Raw genomic sequence first — 12,070 nt, 5'->3', positions numbered from 1 at the left:
AGTGTAGATGATCTAGTAGTCGTGCAATCACTCTTAGGACTGAGGGAAGGGCATGATTTGAATGAGAGGCTGAGTTGCTCTCAGGCAAAAGGAGAGGAAAAGAGTGAAAAAATGCAAGCTATTTCTTCCAGCTTGGAAAAAGTGAGTGAATGGAGTCCCACCTTAGTAGGTGAAAGTGAGGGTGTAAGGGTGGGAAGCCAAGGGGAGCCCTAGATGCAAAAAAGAGAGAGAACATGAGAGAAAAGCAGGTACAGGAGAGATAAGGATGGAAACCACGAATTTCAGTGATGTAGAAAAAGAGAAACTGTTTCATCAAGAATATCAAGCTGTCATAGATTCTATCTCTTTGGATGCTGAGACATTTACTCATCCTGTTACAACATATCAACTTTTGGCTGGACAGGGCAATGAGGAAGCTGAGAAACTACTGAACTTGGTACACACTACTGCTTCTATGCAAAGCGCTAAGGATGCCATCACATCCATGCCACCCACAACAAGTAATGACAATGATTATGAAACTGGTGGTTCTGAGGATCTATTTGGGGATGAAGATGATGATGAAGGAGATTCCATGGACATAGGGGGAGAAGCAGGCCCTAGCTCAAGATCAAACATGCCATCTTGGGTATTTTCCAAGACATGTGATGAGCACCATTTCAAATCCACTATGTCTCACATCATTTCAATAAACTGAGACAGATCTCCAAAGTAATACAAATGCCAACACCAAGAGACTTCTACAAGCATACTTAAAATCTCTCCAACTACATCAAATTTAATATCTCAAACAAAATATGGATGTCACTGAGATGAAGACAGAAATCGATCAAGTCAAAAAGGATGTTACTGACAGACTAGATGCTACGTTTCCCAACACAACCATGCTTGACATCAACAGACAACTAAGGTATTCTAATCTAGCCAGCAAGGTGGACTCCTTGGACACAAGACTCAAAACCCTGAAAGCCTCAATAACTGCAATCCATCTACATCAAGCCCAACAAACTCAGCTACTTCAGAAATTGGTGGTTGCACAAACTTCTTCTTCCACTCAACTTGATGCTAACAAAAAGGGGGAGAAAGATATTATTCCAGTTAGTCAATGGGAGTCAACAAGTGAGGGGGAGCAAGTGCTCAAAATTAAAGTAATCAAAGTAATTGTTCCAGCAATTACTTTCCCAAAGTCACCATCCTTGGACAACATTGATCTGATCAAGATAACAGCTGTTAAGTTGGAATCAAATGAGAAATCTAAAAAGCTTGATGTTGCAGCAGTTGAGAAAGCACTGGATGATAAATGGAAGAAGATTGATGAAGAAAGTCAAAAGAAATTTGGTCCAATTGAGAAGAAAGACAAGGTCCTTTCTCACTTCTCCCAGTTGAGACAAATTTCAATCAATGAAATGAGCCTAGGGAACTTAAAAAGGGGTCAACCCTCAACAATCAAGCCTCCAAAGGACAGTGTATTTTTAAACCAAAAAGAAATTATCCAAAAACCTCAGACAAAAATCCACTGGACCTATCATATGAAACCCCTAGGCCAGATGAAAAGAAGCTGCTTGGAAGGTCCATAGCTTTCTTCAAAGACCCTAGAGACTCAGTACTAAAAAAAGGATTGCTAAAATCTATAGAAATGGTAAACTGATCTGTGTAGTGGCTGGACATCCACAATTTGCAGAGGCTAAGAAAGAGGAAAATGTGAGGCTCAAACAACAACAAAAGCAAGCTGCTTTAGAAGCCAAGAACTAAGCTAAGAAGCCTGCAAGCACATAAACTGTTTTGCCAACTGAGAATCTGGGTGAAGGAAATAAAGAAGAACCAAAGCAGATAAAAATAAAGTTTAGATACAAGATACATGCAAAGAGGAAGATAAATTTTGATGAAGACAAGGAAGACTACATGCCAGCCCAACCTACAACCTCAAGCCAAAGGACAGTGTGATTTTTAAACCAAAAAGAAATTATCCAAAAACCTCAGACAAAAATCCACTGACCTATCATATGAAACCCCTAGGCCAGATGAAAAGAAGCTGCTTGGAAGGTCCATAGCTTTCTTCAAAGACCCTAGAGACTCAGTGCTAAAGAAAAGGGTTGCTAAAATCTATATAAATGGTAAACTGATCTGTGTAGTGGCTGGACATTCATAATTTGCAGAGGCTAAGAAAGAGGAAAATGTGAGGCTCAAACAACAATAAAAGCAAGCTGCTTTAGAAGTCAAGAACCAAGCTAAGAAGCCTGCAAGCACATAAACTGTTTTGCCAACTGAGAATCTGGGTGAAGGAAATAAAGAAGAACCAAAGCAGATAAAAATAAAGTTTAGATACAAGATACATACAAAGAGGAAGATAAATTTTGATGAAGACAAGGAAGATTACATGCCAGCCCAACCTACAACCTCAAGCCAAAGGACAGTGTGATTTTTAAACCAAAAAGAAATTATCCAAAAACCTCAGACAAAAATTCACTGACCTATCATATGAAACCCCTAGGCCAGATGAAAAGAAGCTGCTTGGAAGGTCCATAGCTTTCTTCAAAGACCCTAGAGACTCAGTGCTAAAGAAAAGGGTTGCTAAAATCTATATAAATGGTAAACTGATCTGTGTAGTGGCTGGACATTCATAATTTGCAGAGGCTAAGAAAGAGGAAAATGTGAGGCTCAAACAACAATAAAAGCAAGCTGCTTTAGAAGTCAAGAACTAAGCTAAGAAGCCTGCAAGCACATAAACTGTTTTGCCAACTGAGAATCTGGGTGAAGGAAATAAAGAAGAACCAAAGCAGATAAAAAGAAAGTTTAGATACAAGATACATGCAAAGAGGAAGATAAATTTTGATGAAGAAAAGGAAGATTACATGTCAGCCCAACCTACAACCTCAAGCCAATCAGCCATACCTACTGTGAAGTAGGCTGAATTCAAGGTTGATCCCAACATCACCTTTCATGGTGATCCTGTTGTTCCAAAGAATGAACCTATAGATTGGGACAACTTGCCTCTTCCTAATCTAAACCTCCCCATCTTTGCTAAACAAAGGAAGAAAAAAGAATGAGTGGTCAAAACAGTCAAGCCTACCAAGCTTAAATCCAAGCAAATGGCCAAACTCAAACATACTGTCAATAAAGGAGATCAACTCTTCATATATGACATTAAAGAATTTTCATACATAAATCTCTATCTGGATGAGCTTGAAGAAGTCAGATCTATTGATGCCTACAAGCATCTTCCAGAGAGACTAGTCTTCAGGTACAAGGGTGGTAAAGAAATTACATGGCCACTTCACAGAATTCTCAATGAAGGCTATTCAACTCTAGTGATAGTCTTCTCCTCAATCAAGAAAAACTTTGGATTCAACATAGTAGCCAAGAAAATGGTACTAAACAAGATTGAAGAGATAAGAAATAGCTGGAGAGGACTAAATACACTCCCAAGAGTATTGACTATTCCCTTCACTTGAGATAGGGTGCATTTGAGGCCATTCTGGATCATGGAGTTCAAGGATGAAAAGAATATTAGAAGATTCTTCAGACTGAAAGATCAGCTAAAGATTACAAGCAATGAAACTCTAAAAGAAATGCAAGAAATGCTGGATCTAACAAATAATAAAGAATCAGAATTTTACGGATAACTCCAAAACCAGATTGAAGAGAATGATATGAAGCGGGGAAAGAAGCCAAGGCAATCAAGTAAATCATCTTAATTTGCTCATTCTAGAGGAGCACCTTGAAAATAATCTATAAGACACTGTACAAATCTTTCTTTGTGAGAATTTATAATAAACTGCAGCACTTAAAAGTTTAATTTACTGTACTTCATTCTATATTCATAGAATATTTTGTTATCATCAAGTTTATCTTAATTAATGGCTACAATTCTAGTAGACATAAATTGGGGGAGATTGTTAGGAATATATTGTGTACTTGATGATAACTTGAACAATACACTTAGTAGATTTTAGTTAAGTGAAATTGTAGCTTTCAACGGATGATCATTATCAACATCCGTTGAAAGAGTAGCTTATGTAACAATAAGACTAGTAGCATATTTCTGCATACTTGGATAGGTTAGTGAACTAGATGTTGTAGATTGTTCAAGTCATGTTAACTACTAGATTGATATGCAAGATAGAATGGTTAATTGTAAATATTAGATGCTTTATAATCTTGTGTAAATGAAGTAGAGTTAATTGCCAAAAAGACAATCTCAACGAATGATTTACAAAGCTTCAAGTGATGATCAACATAAGTCTCGACGGATGATCCACCTGAGTTTCAACGGATGATCAGACAAAGTTCCAACGGATGATCAATCTAAGTTCCAATGGATGTTCAAATTCAAAATAGCAGTTGATAGTGACTTGACAGTCACATGTGTTGGTTGTATGCAAATGGAATGTGAAATCCTGTTTGAAGGATTTAGAGAACAAATAAGCATTTTCATTTCCATGCTAAACAGATGATATTCAAAGCTGCTGGAAAGAGAAGTGTAGCAGCATGGAGTTAGACTAGATATAGTTTGTCTTATTATCTTGTATTTTTATCATGTAACTTGGTGATATATAAACCAAGAGTAGCAAGTTGAATAGCATCCAAGTAAGTAAGCAAAAACCAGAGAAATAGATAAAGCAAACTCTGTAAAGAATTTCTCAGTAGTTCTTGTTGTTCAACTTGTAAGCAGCCGTGTACTATTTGTATCACAGAGTTCTCTATTTAATATATATCTCTGGTGGAAAAGTTCAATCCACCAGAAAGTTTTTCAATACTTGTATTTATTTACTTTATGTTTTAATTTCAACATTACTCTTATTCCGCACCTTTGCTAAATCAAACACAGTTATATATATTTATAGTAGAACAATTCTTAAAATTCAAAAAGGAGTCAGAATTACATTTATTCCCCTTATGTAATTCTTTTTTAGATTGTTTGGGAATAACAATTTGTTTAGTCAAAAATTGCCTATAACCACAGCAAGAAGGAAAGGTTTATGTGGTGAGAGTATAAAAATTCCCATGTCAACACAACTGAAAGTGGTAGTGGGAGCAGGAGTGTCAAAAGGAAGGTTGAATTTCTTAATGAAGATCAGATTGTGCTAGAGAATGACATAGGTGCTCATGAGGATCCTTTATTGGGAGAAGATTTCGAGGAAATGAATTATGATGGATAGGTTAACACTGGATATGAAGACATACATGCAGATGAAAATGAAGCAATAAAGAAAGTCTAAAGTGAAAAAAAACTGGAAATCTGAAAAGTGGCATGACTTTATTGATAAAGAGGATGATGATGACTACTACCAAACTCTGTATAGTTGTATGAAGACAAGAAATTTGGAAAAATTGTGCTTAGGCCTTTGATGATTTTTATATGGACAAAAGTCAATTCAAAGATGAACTGAAGAATTATTGTTTATAGGAGGGTTTTGCTATTAATGTACTTGCAGCAGACAACATAAGGTATACATCTACTTGATATATTGCATGTTGTGTTTGGTGAATACATGCTAGCATACTTCCTAATGGGACAACTTGGGAAATTAAAAAGATCGAACCTAGTGTGCATACATGCAGGGGTTTGGAGGTTTATAACCCCATTTACAATGTGAAATGAGCTGTTACTAAATTGATGGAAGACATTATGGTAAACCCTGAAATTCCCAGGAAAACATTGAATTAACTTTTATTTCAGAGATATGACATCTATACGAAGGAGTCTACATTATACACAATGAAAATGTAAACATTTGACAAATTGTTTGGTGGTCATGATGATTCATACTCTTACTTACCATCATATATAAAGGTCATTTGTGACACAAATCCAAATCTAAAGGCCTTTTGTGCTTCTGTAGAATGTGAAAGCCTTCTTAAACAGATGTTTTTAATACTTTCTTCATTTCATTCTCTGCAATGTGAAAAGGTTTTCTTAGAGGTTGCATGCTTTTAATTGGAGTTGATGGAACTCATTTGAAAGGTAATTATGGTGGAGCATTACTTTAAGCAGTGGCATTGGATGAGAACAATGAGATATTCCCATTGGCTTATGTTGTGGTCAGTGTGGAGGATAAGGATAATTGGTCCTTCTTTCTAGGGAATCTCTATAACATTTTGAAGGAGTCAAACAGGAAAGACTGGACAATCATATCAGATAGACGAAATGTACATTTTATCACTTTATTATGCATTTTTAGTCAATTATGTATTATTATGATGTACAACACTTCATAATCAATCTTGATTTTAATCAGTGAATTGATCTTGCTTTGGATAAAGTATGCTCAAATGTAAAAAGAAGGTATTGTTGTAGGCATCTGAGTAGAAACTATAAGAGATAATTTCCAGGATCATTGATGTACACTCTCTTCTGGATAGTCTGTAATGCAATCTCACACTTCACTTACAAAAAAGCTATGGAGAGGCTCCAGATTGTAGGTGGTGAAAGTGTTATGATTTGGCTTGCAAATTTAGGAGATCCATGCACTTAGAGTAAACATAAATTTGATCCATGCACTTAGGGTAATATTTTGAATGATTTAGATGATATTTTGGATGAACATATTATTGTGTTAGGATGAACATATTTTATCGGCAATCCTGTATTGTAAACACTGCAGTATTACCTTTCCAACATTTTGTTATCAATTTGAATATATGTTACCCCATTTACCTCACACTTAACATTTTATAAACATAATAGTATTTATTACAGGAAGTCAATTAATTATGGGTACCTTTAAAAGAAGTAAAAAATGTAATGATACCACTGAAAAAATCCAAAAGCATACAATAAGGCTCTGTTTGGAACTGCTGTTAAAAATTGTTGTGATGTTAGAAAAAGTGCTGTTGCAAAAATCAGATGACTGATTGGTAATTTTTTTGATACGTATATGTTTTGATGCAAAAAATTAAAAATAATGATGCTTTTGGTAAGGTTTGATGGTGAAATCCGCATCTGTTTCCCGCAACAGCTGAAAAGCAGATTTTTCTAAAAGTATGGGGGGCTTGCTTTCTCTAACAGCAGCTTTTAGGCCAAAAACACTTTTCCTAAAAGCATGTTTTAAATTTTACCAAACAGTTTTGTAACTGCTTTTCAGCGAAAAGCTGTTGTTGCTGTTTGCAACAGCATTACCAAACACACCGCATTACCAAACACAGCCTAAGTCAATTTGTTATGGCTACCTTTAAGAGAAATAAAAAATGTAAGGTAGCATTGGAAAAATCCAAAAGCAGAGTGATATCATTGAAAATTTTCCATAAATAAAAATTCACAGCAAGAACAAAATTAAAAAATCTCAGATTATTTCATATGTAGATAGATAGAAAAACCGCATTTTACAAATGATCAGGGGATTTTAGATTTTAAGAAAAGTATTAAAATTGTTTACAGTGAAAACATTAAACTATCATCTTCATTCTTTGAAAAGTTCAAAAGCAGTATTATTGTATCACAAAAAACAAATAATTTACACTGGATCTGCTTATAGATGTTTCAATTATGTTTAATCTTCCTGCAAGTCGCGAAAAACAATTTTATTTAAATTAAAGATAAATTAACAAACGAAGCTGAATTAATCCAAAACGCCCATAATATTTAGTAAACTTTGTCATTCCCCTATTTTCTCCTGCATGCCAATTTTGGTGAATTGGGTGGATCTGAATAGCTGCCAGTAGCTAGCTTATCAAAGATAATTTTATTAGCTGCTTCTGTGTAAGTAAATCCATCCCAGTTAATTCTTTTGGATGGATCTTTGCATGGTGTTGCAGTCACTTGACTTCCATTCACGGTAGCTGTGGATCCACATGTTGGTGACCCAAAATTATATGCTCCTCCTAATCCACAACAAGCCTCCAGAGGACGCTCAAATCCTGCAATATAATAGTACATCCCCATTATTAATTAGTACCAGTTCTGTTACATAACCACTTGTTGCTGCACACCCATGCTATTCCATAATACAGGTTGATTGACATAATCAGGATTACAAAATAATCGAAACCAATTAAACTATTTCTAATATAGATGCAGGACACGCGTACCATAATTTTGTGGTTCCAAGTATAGAGAATAGTATGCAGAATATATATCAACATAAGTTATTGCAGCTTCGGGAAGTTCCGAACGCAGTTGATCGACAGCAGTTTTCAATACAGAGTTGAAAGTTTGAGCTAAATCATTCACAGCTTTTGAACATCCAACACTGTCAACATTGTTTGTTGGAAGAATAGTCAGTATGTATGGATAACAACCAAGAGGTCCTGTATTGTGGATCCAAAATGTTCTCGCTCCGAATGAATTATACAAATTCTGCAAAAGACCCATGTTTAACTCTTAAAAACTTGAGAGCAAAGAAAGGGGAAACTTTGATACGAAATATTTGCTAAAAATACCTTTAAAGTTGCTGTGAAACTGCTGATTAAATCAGGTAAACTCTTCTTGATATCATCTATAGGCGTGTTAGTGAAAAGTCCCTGGGCTAGATCATTCTGACCGATGTCAAAAGTGTACAAGCCTTTGGCAAAAGATTCATTCTTAGGCATCAAACAACTGGATTTTCCACCTACAACCACAGTACTTACAGTCAATCAAAAAGTCGATTGCTAAAAATTGTACCATATGTACAAACTACAAGCTCTATACATTACCTCGATTTCGGATTCTTTGCGATCTCTCAACAAATTGTACAAATTCAGAGAACTGCACCCCATAGTAGATAGGATTAAACCCAAATGGCGGTGAATCCTTTGGAAGAATCAGCGTGGGAAGTCCAGTGGTTGCTAGTAGTTGAGCAAAATTCGCTCCCTGTGAGAAGTCGGTGCCCAAGGAATCCAGATAAGGGCTGAGAAATTTTTTGCCTAAGCTTGAAGCTGAACATCATATTGCACTTATCAGTAGCTATAACAGGGAGTATATTTCCACATTTCGTAAAAATAAAATTAAATCCACTTGACCCACGGCCACACCATAAAATAATCGATCTTCTATATATGCACCTAGTTCCAAGTCAACTAAATGTTACGTGGATATTGAGTAGGTTAAAATGTTAAGAGACTACGCTGAATCAAATAAAATCATAAAGATAATAGTACATTATGGTAAATTATGCGATGGCTAGTCAGTGGTTACCCATGAAATCGATGATGAGACGTCCATCGGAAGATCTTCCGGATGGTCCATTGAAAAAAGTCTGGCCATAAAAGAGGGGACTGCTACCGAAGGTGGCAGTAAACCCACCGGTGTCGGAATTTCCATCTCCAAAGTTATAGATAGCAGGAAAACGACAAGCCTTTTGAGCATCAACAGGGCTCAGGACTGTCAAAACAAAGAGAAATATGGAAAGCAACGACGACAAAGAAAGATAATTCATAATGCTTGAAGAGTGCAAGTAGATGGTTCTGATATGGAAATTATGGAAGTGCTTCATCTATATTTGTACACAACGTCGTTGACAAACTTATTTAAAGTCCAGCTTCACAAAAACGTACATAACGTACATTACTATTGCCTACTAATTAAATGTGGCAGTCAGCACACGGAAACTATTTTTTTTTTCTCTTTGAACAGCGCAAGACAACTTTGTTTCAATTATTTAGATGTGGTCAATGTCAATATTTTAGGAAGGGTGGTGTTAAATAAAATCGTTTTAGGAGAGAGTAATTCTAGAGGTTAAAAAATATTCATTTTTGAAAAAACGAGTTGTCATTTTTTATGAGTTACATCTTCATAAATGTAGTGGATTCCATATATAACCTGATTAAAATATATTATATATTATTTTGAGAATTATTTCCGAATATTCTTGGTACCACCAACGTAAATAGGTGTTCTTATTGGAAAAAAGTTGGATTTCAATTTGTAACCCACTTTTATTTTCATTTTTGCGATTTGGGTCTACATTATTTTCTCTGTCAACATGCACCCCATAAAAATTAATTTCGCTTCTATTTACACCCCAATGATGACTTTTCATCCAAGATAACCGTTAACTTTAACGGAAGCGGGGGCATTTCAGTAAATTACTAATTAAAATAGACGAAAATAAGAGTAATTGACACTTTGTAACTCATTTCTTTCGAAGTTTTTTCAATTCGGGTCTATATTATGTTTCCTTGCAAATTGCACCTTTAACTTTGAATTTCGCTTTGTTTTACATCCCTGGACCGTTTTAATTTTTATATTAGGGGTAAAATCGGAATTTTTTGGTCTACAAGAACAAATCACCGGATCCTTTGATTTTTCAATCCAAACCTACAAATAAATACATGAATCCATTACAAATAACAAGTAAAAACTAATTCATTACAAATAACAAGTAAAAACTACCTGTAATATCAAATTTTATGAAAAATGCCCGAAAATCAAACCACCAATTCGAAATATGAATCCTATTATCGAGTTTAATTTTTATTTTAGCGGATATGAATCGGCATATTAAATATTCGATCCTGGATTCGATCTGATAAAAAAAATCTAATTATAAATGGAGCGAATATTTAATAGGCCGGTCCATATTCGCTAAATAAAAAATTAAACTCGATTCTAGGATTCTTATTTCGAATTGGAGGTTTGATTTTCGGGCATTTTTCATGAAATTTGATATTACAAATATCTTTTGCTTGTTATTTGCAAATGGGGTTGAGCATTCGGTCGGTTTGGTCCAAAACCACACCAAACCGAATAGACCGAAAAACTGAATTATCATTTTTTTTCTTGGATCGAACCAGACTGAAATTTTATTATGGACCGGACCGGACCAACCAAACCCAAATAATTCGATTCGGCCCGGTTTTGGATCAAACGGACCGAGTTTTTTTAAAAAAAGAAAATTTTATTAAAAATTTCAAACCAAAAAATATGAAATCTAAAATATAATTAAAGTAAGGTGATATGTAGAGTTCTATGAGTGTACGAATATAATTACAAATTAAAAACTATGATTATAATTTTTAGATATATGTAAATATATAATATAAAATTATAGTATTTATGATTTGGTCTATTCGGTCTATTCGGTCCGGACCGAAATATTTTTTAAAAGAATCGGTCCAAACCGAATTTTATTTCGGTCTATTTGGTCCGGACCGAATAGAACGAATTTCTGAAAAATCAGGACCGAACTGAATTAGTACAGTTCGGTTCGGTTTTTCGGTTCGATTTGCTCAGCCCTATTTACAATCGATTCATGTATTTATTTGTTGGTTTGGACCGGGAAATCTAAGGATCCGGCGATTTGTTCTTGGAAACCAGAAAGTTTTGATTTTACCCCTGATATAAAAGTTAAAAACGGTCCGGGGTGCAAAACAAAGTGAAATTCAAAGTTAAAGGTGCAACTTGCAAGGAAACATAATATAAACCCGAATTGAAAAAATGCCCAAAGAAATGAGTTACAAAGTGCCAAATACTCTTATTTTCTTCTGGTTTAATTAGTAATTTACTGAAATGCCCCCAATTCCGTTAAAGTTAACGGTCAACATGGATGAAAAGTCGTCAATGGGGTGCAAATAGAAGCGAAATTAATTTTATGGGGTGTAAGTTGACAGAGAAAATAATGTAGACCCAAATCGCAAAAATGAAAATAAAAGTGGGTTACAAACTGCCAATTACTCTTTTTTATAATATCTTCATGTAATTACGTTTTGTTATTGTTAAGATATTAATATAAGATCCTGTTTCAGATATTTCTCTCACCGTTTAAAATTTTAGAGCAATTGATTAATAAATATGCTATCAGAGTTCATGTCGGTAAAATGACCCAAGTTCCCGATAAATAGGCTCCCGGGAGGTCAAGTGCCAGAATATAGATATAAGATTCTAAAAAGGGATTTCTGGGACGTTTCATTTCAAAAGGTGGTATCAGATCATAATTGGTAATCTAGTTAAAGGGATATCAGATTGAGATATTATTCCTGATATTATGTATTTCGTTTAGTGCCGGAACAAATATATTGGTTCTCAAATAATTTTAAACTAAGAATTTGAAATATTTCTAATTATTAAGCTGATTAATAATTTAATATAGTATTAGTTAATTGATTTATTTTTATTTTAAATATTTACAGTTTAGTGCTTCATAAAAATAAA

At 34.7% G+C, this 12,070-nt stretch overlaps 1 protein-coding gene across 1 annotated transcript; it reads right to left on the bottom strand.

Moving 5' to 3' along the window:
- Nucleotides 1–7,410: 7,410 nt before the first annotated feature.
- LOC141712630 (esterase-like) lies at nucleotides 7,411–9,405 on the bottom strand. The gene is made up of 5 exons (XM_074515637.1): nucleotides 9,116–9,405; nucleotides 8,635–8,856; nucleotides 8,380–8,549; nucleotides 8,029–8,296; nucleotides 7,411–7,857 (listed from the first exon to the last, which is right to left on the bottom strand). Exons 1-5 carry the CDS (start codon nucleotides 9,354–9,356, stop codon nucleotides 7,604–7,606), a joined length of 1,155 nt encoding a protein of 384 aa, XP_074371738.1. The 5' UTR covers nucleotides 9,357–9,405; the 3' UTR covers nucleotides 7,411–7,603.
- Nucleotides 9,406–12,070: the final 2,665 nt, after the last annotated feature.

Source organism: Apium graveolens, chromosome 3 (assembly GCF_009905375.1).
Source record: "Apium graveolens cultivar Ventura chromosome 3, ASM990537v1, whole genome shotgun sequence".
Classification (NCBI taxonomy): domain Eukaryota; kingdom Viridiplantae; phylum Streptophyta; class Magnoliopsida; order Apiales; family Apiaceae; genus Apium; species Apium graveolens.
Note: the sequence above shows the minus strand (reverse complement) of the source record. Positions and strands in the feature narration are given on the sequence as shown.

Coding starts and splice junctions, on each gene's coding strand:
- LOC141712630 (XM_074515637.1), bottom strand. CDS start 9,356: ATGAATTATCTTTCTTTGTCGTCGTTGCTTTCCATATTTCTCTTTGTT. Junction 8,550..8,634: donor GCAAAGAATCCGAAATCGAG/GTAATGTATAGA, acceptor CTGTGGTTGTAG/GTGGAAAATCCAGTTGTTTG. Junction 7,858..8,028: donor CTTGGAACCACAAAATTATG/GTACGCGTGTCC, acceptor ATTATATTGCAG/GATTTGAGCGTCCTCTGGAG.